We start from the raw sequence: 14015 nt of genomic DNA, 5'->3' as shown, positions 1-14015 counted from the left end.
TTTGTTCTGGATTTTTAAGTTCAAACTTCTCATGCATCTGTGTCCTTGATTTGCAGTTTTATCATGAAATTGATTTATCGATAATGTGTTTAACAGTTCTTACATCTGCGCCTACATCTGTTGTATGCTTGTGTGCATGACTAAAGACAACTATGCTCTCTCCAGGGGCCAAATTTATGACTAACCATTTAAACATTCCCAATAACTACCAATATTCTTCCTCGTTCTACTGATTTCATCTAATCCTTTTGATTCCAACTCCTCCTTGAACTTTATTATGCTTTCGATGGTCGCATCACGAAACCGAGCAGGAATGGTTGGTTTGCTTCTTCAGTCGGCTGGCCTTTTGTTTCTTTCATAGCAGCACATATCCTGGGGTGCATACTGGAGCTGGTATTGTTTTTTTTTTAATTTCCTCTAATTATTGTCTTTATAGCCAGTCATTTTAATGCTTAATTATATAAGTATAAAATTTGTAAGGAACCATTATCGAGTGGGTACCATCTATCTTCTTCGCGTGTGAATTCTGTGATGAGTTATGAAGTTGATAATTGTATGTCGTTTGTAATGCCTGCTGATATGGGAGCCGTATAGCTGGAAATCCATTCATGCTGTTCGCTAATTATCTCAAATATGTCCGATGCATTTATGCCCTTCTCCTTTCAGCCACATCTATTTTTCAATCTAATCTGAATTCATTTATTTGTATCCGGCGCCATCTTGTTTGACCTTATTCCTTTGAACTTGTGATAACATGACCGAAAATATTGTTGAACTTGTGATGACTGTCCTAAACATTTGACTAACATGAGCTAAACATTTGACTAACCACATCGATATTGTCCCCAACTTAAACACCTGTTTAGCAGGTGTGGGGTTTTATACAAAAGTTCTTGATGTTATTAGGAGTGAAACCATTTATTATATGAGACTTTCTATTTTGTTAAATTTTCGATGTGGGAGTCGTGTATTCTTCAACAGACAATACTATCACTTACACAAGTTAGTGCAAACTGGCCTGCTGTCAAAAACTGGTGAGAAACAATGGCACTTTCAGAACACTCACATGGGTCTTTTAGACACTTAGCCTTGTAAGCACGTGATCATATTTCTTGGCTCTTTTCTATACCCTGCTTGTGATCTGGTTGGCCTATATTATTTGTTTTCCCTTCTGCCTTCTTATTATTTGTTGTTCTAGCATAATTCTTGTTTTTTTATTTTAATTTTAGATAGGCTTGCAAGTTGCTGTGTTGTCGTAGACACAGATGCTCAACTAACTTCCAATAATTTTTTGCCACTCAATATTTAAAGGTATGAGTAAGCTAGTGGCAGGAGAAAGACCACATAGTTTAAATTATATGATTTATGAAAAGCAAAAAAAAAAAAAAAGTGTATTTAGATCTAATGTCTTCCTAACCCATTAATAATTTATTAATTTGGTCTATTCTCCCCTGCTTTATTTATTAATATTGATAAGTATTAGCTCCTTATTGTGATAATTCATGCATAATATAAACAAGCTAAGAGTTGGGATTTTTGTAGGGTGGTGCCTTATGGTCCTTCAAAACCAACTTGTAGGACCATGTTTGATTTTGACATTTCACCATGGCACCAAACTATTCATTTTATTTGAGGGTTTTCTCATCCCTACAACTTGAAAGTGAAGCTTTTAAAACAGAAACTATGCACAAAATGCTTTTGCAGTCTGCTTCTGCAAGTAGTCCTCAACTAAAAGAAACCATCAAATTGCGTTGTTCGTGATAGGATCAAATTCGTACTGGATCGGACTTTAATAACAATTACGCGAGATTTATGTTCATTAAAGCTGGATGCATTAATCGTGTCTAAGGAAAAGATTTCCCATGATAGAAATCAGAATTTAGTAAGTGTAACTAATTCACTTCTAATGTTGGTAAAGAAAGAAGTTTGCCTATTATAAGAATCTATTTGGTGCGGATGTGACGCATGAACTTTTGTAACTACATTTCTTTACAAGCTTACTCAATGCCAAGGACCTTTGCTTAACATGCAATTTCTCCTTAATCTTCATTTTGTCGTTAATTAATTAGCAGTCAAGCTCAAGATAAGCTTAAATTGAAAATTAACCAGTTGACCAACTCATCTGGGCAGGCTATTGGTAGATGACGTGGCAAGATTGGAGTGGTTAACAATGGTGGGTGATGAACTGACTCCGATAAACTCCTTGCTTTGGAGCTAGCCACCTAAACAACTAAACTTTCCGGTTAACCAAAACCCTTTGGAGCAGAGTGACAAAGACAGAGACAAAAGAGAAGGCTTTGCTGCTTTGCATAAAGAATATATCCACCCATGAAAGAAAAAAGAAAACCCAAAAGCAGAGACCATTTTCTTCCATTTTTATTCTCGAGAAACTAACCCCACCTTGGCCTGTAGCCTGCTTCACAGCCTCTCTCTCTCTCTCTCTCTCTCTCTCTCTCTCTCTCTCTCTGTGTTTCTCTGGGTGGTTTTTGTACGCCAGAGGTAAAGGCTCAACATTATTCTCTCTCTCTTGGTGGTGGTAAAGCTTGAAACTTTATAATCTTATTCTCTGTTTGTTCATATATGCAGAAGATTTATTGTCATTTAGATATGCGTGGTCTAAAGCTTTTAGACCGATTCACAAGTACCCAAGTCCACGCTCTCAATCCTACAGACACCTCCAATGGTAAAACCCATGTTGGTGTTTCAAGAGCTAAGCTTAACAGTCACCTGATTAAATCTTTTGGGTCAAATTCAAAGCCCAAAAGTTTCAACTCACTCTCTGTGACTGAAGCTCTTCTGCTGCCTTATGGACTTCCTGCAACTGACCTGCTTGAACCCTCCATAGAGCCTCACCTCAAGCCCACTGAATTTGTTGAAATCTTAGCTGACCTCTATCACCGCTTAGAGAATTGCTCGTCTCAATCTGATAAATCTTTGTTATCTATTGAGCAGTATTCTCTCTTGCGCAATCTTGGTGACCCCAAGCTGCTTCGCCGGTGTCTTCGTGCTGCTCGTCAAAATGCTGTTGATGTAAACTCTAAGGTTGTGCTTTCGGCTTGGTTGAGGTTTGAGAGGAGAGAGGATGAGCTTGTGGGTATGTCAGCTATGGCTTGTAGTGGGCAAGTTCTTGAGTGTCCTAAGGTTGCTTTGGTAAGTGGGTTTGATCCAAATTTGGTTTCTGGTCATTGCCAATGTGATCATGACCCCAGTAAAGCAGTCAATATGCTTATTTTTGAGGGCAATGAGTGTGTGAGTTTGGAGGAGGAGGAGGAGGAAAGTGATGTTTCATTTTGTATTGGCAATGTAGAAATCAATTGTGCAAGGTGTAAAATTGCATCGCTTTCTAGTCCTTTTGAGGCTATGTTGTATGGATGTTTCAAAGAATCAAAAAAGGGTAAGATTGATTTTTCGGAAAATGGGATATCTGTGAAGGGAATGAGAGCTGTGGAAATGTATAGTAGGACTAGGAGATTGGACTTGTTTAGTCCTGAGATTGTTGTGGAGTTACTTTCTTTTGCAAATAGGTTCTGTTGTGAGGAGATGAAGTCTGCTTGTGATGCTTATTTAGCTTCACTGGTTGATAACATTGATGATGCATTGGTTCTTATTGAGTATGGTTTGGAGGAGATGGCATATCTTCTTGTAGCTGCCTGCTTGCAGGTATTGCTGAGAGGGCTTCCCAGTTCTCTGTATAATCCGAAGGTGATGAAATTTCTTTGTAGCTCCAAGGTCGGGGAGAGATTGGCCATGGCAGGGCATGGATTCTTGTTGTATTATTTTCTAAGCCATGTGGCTATGGAGGAAAGTATGGTATCTAAGACAACTGTGATGCTATTGGAGAGATTGGAAGAATGTACAACCGAGAGGTGGCAGAAAACACTTGTGTTGCATCAATTGGGTTGTGTTTTGCTTGAGAGAAGAGAGTTTAAGGATGCCCAGTTTCGTTTTCTGGCTGCAGCTAAGGCAGGACATGTTTATTCAGTGGCTGGTGTTGCAAGGACCAAATACAAACAGGGGCAGCAGTATTCAGCATATACATTGATGAGCTCTATTATCTCTGAGTATAAACCCGCTGGGTGGATGTACCAGGAACGTGCCCTCTATAACATTGGGAAGGAGAAGATTTTGGATTTGAGCACTGCAACTGAATTAGATCCCACTCTTTTATTTCCATATAAATATAGAGCTGTCGCAAAGGCGGAGGAGAAGCAAATTAGAGCAGCTATTTTGGAGATTGATAGAACTGTTAGGTTTAAGCTCTCACCTGACTGCATTGAATTACGGGCTTGGTTCTTCATCGCACTTGAAGATTATGAAAGTGCTCTCCGAGATATCCGTGTGTTACTAACTTTAGAACCCAATTACATGATGTTTCATGGAAAGGTTAGTGGGGATTACTTGGTTGAGCTTCTCAGCCATCGGGTTAAGCAATTGAGTCAAGCTGATTGCTGGATGCACCTATATGATCAGTGGTCGTCTGTTGATGACATTGGATCTCTGGCAATCATACATCAGATGTTGGGACATAACCCTGGAAAGAGTCTCATTCAGTTTCGGCAATCTTTGCTTCTTTTACGGTATGTTTTCTGATCTAGCTATAATTTTCTATGTTATCCAGCTACAATCTTTGTGTAGTAAACTTTCCATTATCTTGCACTTACAACATTTCATCACATAGTCATGATATCTGGATTCTTTGGGAGCCTAATTTGATTGAAATGTTTACAATTTTCCTTAAGACATGATATCAGACCACCTACCCCACATTTGAATCACTTCATATCAAACAGCAGTTGGTTTAATGAAATGTTTATGCTGCTTTGTCAATAATAATTGAAATGTGCTGGCCATGTAGAACTGTGGCTTCTGGCATCTTTTCTCACACGAAAGCTTCCTAATAAATACGACTATTTTAGGTTAAATTGTCAGAAGGCTGCAATGCGCAGTTTGCGGTTGGCAAGAAATAATTCTGGATCTGAGCATGAGAGGCTGGTCTATGAAGGATGGATTTTATATGACACTGGAAATCGTGAAGAAGCTCTCTCAAAGGCAGAAAAGTCAATTCACATTCAGAGGTCATTTGAAGCTTTTTTCCTTAAAGCATATGCATTGGCAGATACTAGCCTGGACTCTGAATCATCATCTTATGTTATTCAACTGCTGGAGGAAGCTCTTAAATGTCCTTCAGATGGTCTTCGTAAAGGACAGGTGAGAATCATGAGTTATTCTTGCATTCTTCATCATTGTACCTTCATGTTCTTGTTTGATAGGGTATTCTGATATTTTGCAGGCACTAAATAACTTGGGGAGTATATATGTGGATTGTGGTAAGCTGGATAAGGCTGTGGACTGCTACATGAGTGCTCTTGACATCAAACATACAAGAGCTCATCAAGGGTTGGCACGTGTTTATCATCTTAAAAATCAACGAAAAGCCGCATATGATGAGATGACCAAGCTAATAGAGAAAGCACAAAACAATGCATCAGCTTACGAAAAACGGTCAGAGTACTGTGATCCCGAGATGGCAAAGACTGATCTCAATATGGCAACACAATTGGATCCGTTGAGGACATACCCATACAGATACCGGGCAGCAGGTAATCTTTCTGATCCCTTACTTTAATTTCCTTTTTCCCCCAATTTTCTGCCCGTCTGTTCTAAAAGAAATGGTTGAAACTCCAGTATTTTTAGTGTAAACACACATCCATTCACTCATCTAGCTCTCTAAGTACCGAGAACAAGAAGCATTTTTCATTCTCCTTTAGGTTAGAATTCAACTGCATTGGTTTCACATGACTTAGAATCTGTTAGAGTGATGGAGAAAAAAGGGAAAGCTTTTTATAGAAAACCAAACGGATATATAATGCTGAAGAAGAGAATTGCAGTTGTCCCTTAGTAAAGGTAGTAGGAAGAGTTCTTTTACTTTTGTGAAACCGAAACAATGTACTAATGTATGGAATCGCATGAAACCAGTTCTGATGGATGAACAAAAGGAGTCTGAAGCTGTAGAAGAGCTTACAAAGGCCATTGCTTTCAAGCCTGACTTGCAAATACTTCATCTTCGAGCTGCATTTCATGAGTCAATTGGAGATGTAAGCTCTGCTCTCCAAGATTGTCAAGCAGCTCTCTGCATGGACCCCAACCACACAGACACTCTTGATTTGTATAATCGGGCACGGGACTGAGATGATATTTAACTTGTATATATGCTGCTCATGACTCCAGTGTGTCGGAGACTTCATGGTTAGCGTTGAAGAGAGAAAATTACCTTGGTTTCATTGTTCGAAAAAGTTTCCCAAAAATCACAATCTCTGACTGAAACCCGTCTGGCAACGGTCAAGACGAAAAGATGACCAAGGAAATGCTATGTACATATGGCACACATGATGATGATTGTTGAACTGCAAGCGGCAAGCAGTCTTTTTGACCACACTAGTCAAAGGTGGTTATGCAAGAAAGAATGAAAGCAAATGTTCTTATAACTAGATAGGAGCATAGGTTGAAGATTAGAATTTTCTGTTGTAACTTTATTTTTTTCCAATCATAGTACCTTGAGAATTGTATGATGTCAATTGGTGAGGAAAGAGATCTCTACAGTCCCAGTGTACATTAACAGAGTCATTGAGGACATCCAAATATCTCAATTATTGTATATTTCAGATTTTCTTTTACATATGGAGGGAGTGCTTCTCCTACCTACCAAATAAAGGAGGTTTCTTTGTTTTTTTTCTTTCAGCACCTTTCATTCTTTCTTTCGATTTGTTTCTGTTTAATTTCACGGGCAAAACCATGCAGAAAATCTGCCGACTGATTGTTGCCCTTGAAAGGTTAAGGTAACTTTTAGGTTCTTGAATTCTAGGAAATGGAGGAAAAAGTTAGGTGTTAGGTGTTGCAGGGGTTGTAAGGTTCAACTTGAAGATGAAACTATAAAACACTAAACAAAGAGACAACCAAACAGGAACCTTTACTGCTCAAAGCTCAGAAAGTAAAAATTGTATTGATCTCAGAAGTATATTTCCATGTAAAAACGCTTAAAATTTCACTTTCATAAGTTATTTACAACATCATTCCTCTTCGATTAGAGACAGACAACACAATCATATCTATCCTACTTGCATCCTGCTGCTATAAATCAATAACAGAATCAGGTAAAAGAATAACGCACACAAATTATAATGAACGGACAAGACAATTAAATAGACTTCTATGATCAACTTCCTTCTGTTGACATAATTTCAAGTTCTGCCCACCAAAGAGGTGACAATTTTGGTATGGCTCCATCAGGGCCCATGGCTGTGATTTCTTTTAACCTGCCTGTGATCTCCGTCATTTTCGGTCTTTGTTTCGGTTCAGGATGGACACAATCTTTTATCACTTGAAACAATTCTCCTAGCTCTTCTTCTTGGAAAGATTTTAAGGTAGGATCAACTATTTCTCGTAAAGATTTATCCCCTTTCATATAGTGTGCTGCCCAGTCTACAAGAGAACCATTTTCCACAGAGTATGGGGTCCTACCAGTAATCATTTCGAACAATATAACCCCGAAGCTGTAGACATTGCTTTCTGGATCTGCAGACATATTTTCACGGAGCTTCTTGTCAGCAGATCCCATCTTTGCTGCAGTCACTTCATTCAAGAAGGTAAAATCTGATATTTTGGCTGCATAGTCTTCAGTCAGGTATACAGAGGATGATAGCAAGTTCTTCTGAGCTATTGGTGGAGTCAGTTGGTGCATATACTCTAGACAGTATGCCATTCCCATGGCTATCCGTAGTCTCATTCCCCAGTCCAAGTGCTCCGCTTCTTTTACTGCGAGACACAGAATTTTGACATTATCAAAACTGTTGAAAATGCATCAGTTACTGCAAATTTGATGCCCCATTATCTTAAATCATATGTTCCATTAGCTTTTTTTTTTTCTCCTGGAAAATAATGTGAGAACTATCTGTACTTTGAATTTATTTGAAATGTATGACTGCATGCAACAGAAGTAAGATATGATCCTTCAACATTGCATATGCTTAAAGTGAAGTATCCAACTCATTTTGAGCTTTGGCAAGAACCCTGGATCTCAGTGCGAGCACGCACACACTTAGCCATTCCTTTTGAGCACATATAAGTTGGTCTCTGGTAATGCAACTTGATTATAGAAATGCTATATGAAGTTAGATTGATCAATTCATAAATTAACTTTCTTCACAACATAAAGAAGAAAGTACTCACTATGTAGATGCTCAAAGAGTGTTCCATTTGGAGCATATTCAAACACCATCATTCTTGTGAATGGTTTCTCTTCTTCACAATACCCAATAAGGTTTACAAAGTTCTTGTGGTTCACTTTGGACAATGTTTCTATCTGCAAAAACAAAAATGCATATTATTATTATAAATATAATATACATCAATACAGGTAACTAGTAGGGACTTTTGGACGCATCAAATCAGATGGGAATTATTTCCTATGTACCTTCTTTCTGAACTGAGCCTCCAAGTTTTTAGACCAGTCTACAGCAGATGTCATAGTGATACATGTCACCGCTATTTCAACCCCACTTGAAAGAGTTCCCTTATACACGTTGCCATCTGAAAAGGATCCAATTATGTTACTGAAATCTTCACAAGCTGCCTCAAGTTCTGATCGGTTGAGCTTTGGTACACCTGAAACACGGTTCATCAAGCTGAGTACTTGAAACATGTATGGAATAAGAATCGAAGTTCCTACTTCTTTTCCTTTCTTATTTTCTTGTATATATGCAATCCATGCAGAATGGGATTGAAAACTTTGCCCATGATTTTATCCAGGAGGGAAACCAATAAGCTAGACTCTAGAGGACAAAGAAAATAACCGTTAAGCTATTTAGATATGAGAAGAAGAGGAAACCTAAGACTCAATTTGTCCCAAGCCTACATCAATATCAGGGTCAACCTATAGTCTTGGAATGCTCTAAGTGGTGAGTAGTGAAAAAGTGGACCAAGGGTCTAACCACATTTCATATTTATTGCCTAAACATGCCATAAATTTTCTGAATATAAACATGCATAAGAGTTTATATTTATTTGTGCAGGGGCCTGAGAATTCTCACGAATCTGACCTGATACAAATGCTTTCTGCAACTGCCCACTTAACCCTGTGACCCAGGGTTTCACGGTAACAACTTTACTGCTGCGGACGAGAATAATGCCAATAACTGACATTAAAATGAACAAAGAACAGCCAACAATGCCTGCACAAATCATAACTACGCGATGCCTTGACTTGGAAGAACTAGTCTTAACCCCTTGACTTGGACTTGAAGCAGGGGAAGGCATTGGTTCTTGATTGGACAGTGGTGCTGGAGAAACAGTAGTTGGTGGATTTATTGGGACTGGAGAGGCTGGAGTTGGTGCTACCAAAGACGAGGGTGAAGGGGTCAGAAAGCTGCTTGAGGGAGATGCTGAAGGGGAATTTGACGATGGTGATGGTAAAGGGGAATTTGACGATGGTGATGAAAATAGTGAGGGTGGCATTGAGACTGAAAATGGTAATGGAGATGGTGAAGAAGGCTGATTAAGTGGTGGTGAGGAAGATGGTGAAGCTGATGTTGATAACAAACCGTGTTCATTTCCTTTAGCCCTTCTGACTCTGGATGGCTCTTTCTCATCTGCCACCTGCTGCAGCCTGCGGTAAGCTGTATCTTCAGGTTGGGCAGTGTTCCTAACAAACAAAAAAAGGTCATCATGAACTGAATGAAGGAAATAATATGGTACAAGCTTACAAGGTATGAGAAAATTTATTGTTCCTAAAGTTGCTTTCCATAGAAAAGTTGAACAATGCCGGAACATAAAGAACTTGTCTGAGCTTACTGAACAGAATCATGGGCATTATTGGAAATAAGGTGAGAATTAGAAATGAACTAATTATTACTAAGTTGGGTCTAAGCATATAATATTAGATCAGTTTCACTTTCTTACCAGCTGGTAGATCTGCTCATAGACAGTGTCAGGCAAGTAGCATCTGTTAGCTGATCCTGATCTTCCTGGCATTCAGAAAGCATCTTCAGCTCATGGAGTTGAGGAGATATGCAACCGAGAAATCTGTTATTGTCAAGTAAACTGCAAAAAGAATCGCAATATGAGTTTAGTAAAACTGTAAAAGCCATTAAAGGATAAGACCTCCGAGTGCAACCAGTTTGAAATGATCAACATACAGGGTAGTTAGAGACGGATTGTTGCTGAAGTCAGATGGAAATGGTCCACTAAAGTTATTATATCCCAAGTCCAAAACCTCCAGCTCCATTAACTCTGCAATCTCTTTTGGAATGTTTCCAGAAAAAGAATTATTGCGCAAAATACTGCATTAAAGAAGCACTGGATTCAGATTCAGAGTAATGCCTTGAAGCAAAAGGTTTAAAAAAATGAGAGATTAAAATAAACCATTGGAGTGCTTTTGTTGGACTAGCAACCAGTTTTGTTCTTACATAGATTTTATGTAAGCCAGCTTCCCTAGTTCAGGGGCCAATGCTCCTCCAAGACAAAGATCTTTCAAATTCCTGCAAGTTGATGAAATCTGACTTTAGGCTATTGAAACCGTGATTTAATATAAGAAATGGAAGAGTCTCTACATTGATAGGATGAAATCCATAGCACATCCACATTAACTTTAAGGCTAATAATACCATATATATGATATTCAAATATATAGAAATTCAAAGTTGACATAGAAAAATTTGCAAAAATTCATGCTTTCCAAACAATTTTCAAGCTTCAAGCTAAAACCATGTTGAAAAAAATCTTATTAGATGATCTTCACATGAAACCCCCACTTCAAATCAACTTGGTAATTCAATGCAGAAGTACTTCTTCACAGTGTAGAATGAACCCACATTTATTAATCAGCCAATCACCAATAAACACTAACAAATTTAGAAAAACCATTTTTCTAGTTTGGCACAGAAGAACTTATGATTTAAGAGTTGTCTGGTTCAATTCAACCAAAACAAGATGCAGAAGCAAAAAGCACACATAAATGATTTAAGAAAACATGAGACTTAGCAGCAAATGCCACTCACAAAATGACCACTTTTCCATCCGAGCACTCGACCCCAAACCAAGAACAAGGGTCGTCTTCTCCACCATCCTTGTTCCAATTTGACAAAGCCCCGTAAGGGTCTCTGACCACTCTGTCCCTGAACCTCAGCAAGGCCAAACCTGCACCCAAAAACAAAAACCATCAAGCAGCTGATTGAGAACTGTACGGACGTGCAGAAGAAGTAAATATACGAACCTTCAACGTTGAGAGACCAACATGGGCTGAGAAGATGATGAAACAGTAGAAGAAACACCATCACCACCACCACACCCATCCGGTGCTCCTCTAACCCATCAAATCTCCACCTTCGATTCATTTCCTACGAGAACCAAGATCAAAATTTCCAAACTTGAATATTTATATATTTACACATTTATATACAGAGAAACAGAGGTTGTGGGAGTCTCTGCACTGCAAGGTAATTTGGACAGACGAAGAAGAAACCGCGTGTATCAGAGACTTTTTAAAATTATTTAGAATTTTAGAAAGTTCCTTTTTTTATTTAATGTCGGACCGAAAACGTACCGAACGGGAACCGAAATTTCGGGGAAGTTGAATGTTTCGGTCCGCGGCAATTCAGCAACGTTGGATTTGCTTCTTGTCTTGTAGCGGGTAGCCAGCGACCTGGCTCCGAACATATTTATAGCGCCGTCCCATCAGACCCCACGTGCCGGTCACGTGCTTTTTTTGGTGACTTTGCCCTTTCTTTCTATTTTCCTGGGGTCGCCACTTGCTGGTATATGCTACACTGCTTCTCAATTTGCATTTTCTCAGCAACATCATGACCGCCAGTTTGATATAATCAAAGATACCTTTTTCTTAATTATGATAATGCTCAAATTAATGAGTTTGATGATCATCCAATGATCATTTAGTCTAATACCACCCGTTTTTATTTTGGTGAAAGAGATTTGAATCTTATAAACGATATATACTTATTGAATTTATAAAATAAAAAATAGAATTTAGTTGGTGATCATACAATTATATGTCTCATTGTATATGATTTGACTTGGTTTGAGCTACATTCTCATTGTACGTAATTTGACTTGATTTGAGCTACATTATGATTTTTGAGAAGAAAAAAATTACCATCGCAAAGAGGAAAATGATAAACCCTAAATTCTACCCTCTTAGAATATCAGACCAATTTAACATGTGTATCCCCAAAACTAAGACCAATTCTATCTTATTTTTTAAAAAAGAATTAAGATGGTGATGAAACAATTATATGTGTTAGATGTTCTCATTGTATATGATTTGACTTGGTGTGAGCTTACATTCTCAGTGTACGTAATTTGACTTGATTTGAGCAAAATTATGATTTTTGTGAAAGAAAAAAAAAATACCATGTTTAGCAGCCACATCTCCCACAAAGATAAAACTGATAAACCCTACTTCTACTCTTTTAGAATATAAGATCAATTTAATATGTACATCCCAAAACTAGACCAACTCTCTTTGTATAAAAATTTGAGATAGATTTAAATTTAATCACACAAATTGCCATGAATTGTGTGTATAAATTACACAACAAAGCAATCAATGGAAATCATCCATTTTCATACTTACTTGAATGCCTTGAACACTTTCATCTCCATTTTTGCCTAAATTTATTTCCCCATGATGTGTAATTTCCTTTTCTGTAATCCTATTCATTCTGCATAGTTTCAGTTTCAGCCACTTTCTTTTTCTTTTTTTCTTTCTTTTCTGACATAAAATTTAGAGCCACTTCCATTGACTATGTACACAAGACTCAGACTCAATCATAAAGGACCATGGTATGGCATCATGCAATTGGTCACAGAAGATGAAAACTTCTCTTCTTCTTCTTCTTCTTCTTCTTCTTCTTCTTCTTCTGCTTCTTGTTTATTTTAGGGTGTTGGGGTGAATCTGTTCTGTAACTTGTGAACTGGTCCACATCCCATATGACACGTATATAACTTGATGAAGTGAGTGTTGGTTTAGTTCCGGCCTGCACAAGGCAAACCATTTAACAATTAGTAGCTCATAATTGGTTGTATTATTTTGTCTGTACACTACAATGATTTCACACCAGTTTGTCAAGTTTTCGGAAAGTGGGCTCTCAATCATCAACATATAATCTTGCCCCTGTATCCACTTGGATGTGCTTCACATGTGGACCTACATTTAATTTAGTTTTCTTTTTCATTGAAGATGAAACATGAACAAAAACTATATAGCTCGAGCAGATAATGTGTGTTTGGTCAGTATTTTTATAATTCTTAAGAGTTAGGGGAAAAGAGATGATGAAAATATTATCTTCCCAAAAGTATGAGTGGCTCAGAGTGCCCCCACTGCAGTAGTTTTCAAGTATTCAGGCGGTGAAGTGAGTTAGAGTCTTCTTCATCCAGCAACATGTTTTGCAAGTTACAATGACCTTAGTGGGCTCAGTTCCAAAGAAGCTCATAAAACTTGCAAATTTATTTTGTGTTTTTATTTTTTGGATACAAGCGCTATGATGGAGAAGGAGGAATCGAACTTAAGAGATCGGGTGAAGCGAAAAATTCTCTTAACTACTTGAGTTATAAGCTCCATGCAAATTAATTTCATGTTTTAAAGGCATTTTTGTTGTGAAAATTGCAAATTCTAACTTGGCCTAGAGGACAAGCCACTTGGAGTGTGTATGGATGTGCCAGATTTTTTTTTATTTTTTTTTATTTTTATATGTGTGGATTTTTACTATGGCTTTTGTAAGCTAATATGTTGTTATTAGAGGCCTTGGGGACTGGACCACATTAACTTGGTGTAGAATTTTTCTAGGGTTTGTGTTTGATTGAGTGGAGTTAGACCCATTACCCGAAGTGGGGCTTTTTTGGTCTCCTGATTGCTTCAGAAAATAGACAACACAACCTCCTGTTTTTATTAGAAAGTGTTGCACAACCGATATTGCAAGTGACATTGGATCAGCAATTTATGACTT

The 14015-nt window shown here is 38.0% G+C and overlaps 2 protein-coding genes across 3 annotated transcripts; one reads left to right on the top strand and one right to left on the bottom strand.

Moving 5' to 3' along the window:
* LOC18772048 (ethylene-overproduction protein 1) lies at nucleotides 2121-6738 on the top strand. 2 transcript variants are annotated; one of them, XM_020566776.1, is made up of 5 exons: nucleotides 2121-2499; nucleotides 2587-4577; nucleotides 4917-5208; nucleotides 5291-5600; nucleotides 5977-6738. In XM_020566776.1, exons 2-5 carry the CDS (start codon nucleotides 2608-2610, stop codon nucleotides 6186-6188), a joined length of 2784 nt encoding a protein of 927 aa, XP_020422365.1. In that variant the 5' UTR covers nucleotides 2121-2499; nucleotides 2587-2607; the 3' UTR covers nucleotides 6189-6738. The 2 variants fall into 2 exon arrangements, with proteins under 2 accessions (XP_020422365.1, XP_007208715.2); XM_007208653.2 differs by having other exon boundaries at nucleotides 2121-4577.
* LOC18775591 (probable inactive receptor-like protein kinase At3g56050) lies at nucleotides 6984-11524 on the bottom strand. The gene is made up of 9 exons (XM_007204921.2): nucleotides 11267-11524; nucleotides 11052-11190; nucleotides 10461-10532; nucleotides 10191-10334; nucleotides 9955-10095; nucleotides 9096-9697; nucleotides 8471-8661; nucleotides 8227-8359; nucleotides 6984-7812 (listed from the first exon to the last, which is right to left on the bottom strand). The coding sequence occupies exons 1-9, from the start codon at nucleotides 11385-11387 to the stop codon at nucleotides 7214-7216; spliced, it is 2142 nt and encodes a 713-aa protein (XP_007204983.2). The 5' UTR covers nucleotides 11388-11524; the 3' UTR covers nucleotides 6984-7213.

This window comes from Prunus persica, chromosome G6 (genome assembly GCF_000346465.2).
Source record: "Prunus persica cultivar Lovell chromosome G6, Prunus_persica_NCBIv2, whole genome shotgun sequence".
Lineage (NCBI taxonomy): Eukaryota > Viridiplantae > Streptophyta > Magnoliopsida > Rosales > Rosaceae > Prunus > Prunus persica.
This window is presented reverse-complemented; position numbering and strand designations above follow the sequence as displayed.

Coding starts and splice junctions, on each gene's coding strand:
- LOC18775591 (XM_007204921.2), bottom strand. CDS start 11,387: ATGAATCGAAGGTGGAGATTTGATGGGTTAGAGGAGCACCGGATGGGT. Junction 11,191..11,266: donor TTGGTCTCTCAACGTTGAAG/GTTCGTATATTT, acceptor TTTTGGGTGCAG/GTTTGGCCTTGCTGAGGTTC. Junction 7,813..8,226: donor ACTCTTTGAGCATCTACATA/GTGAGTACTTTC, acceptor TGTGTCTCGCAG/TAAAAGAAGCGGAGCACTTG.
- LOC18772048 (XM_007208653.2), top strand. CDS start 2,581: ATGCAGAAGATTTATTGTCATTTAGATATGCGTGGTCTAAAGCTTTTA. Junction 4,578..4,916: donor CAATCTTTGCTTCTTTTACG/GTATGTTTTCTG, acceptor CGACTATTTTAG/GTTAAATTGTCAGAAGGCTG. Junction 5,209..5,290: donor ATGGTCTTCGTAAAGGACAG/GTGAGAATCATG, acceptor GATATTTTGCAG/GCACTAAATAACTTGGGGAG.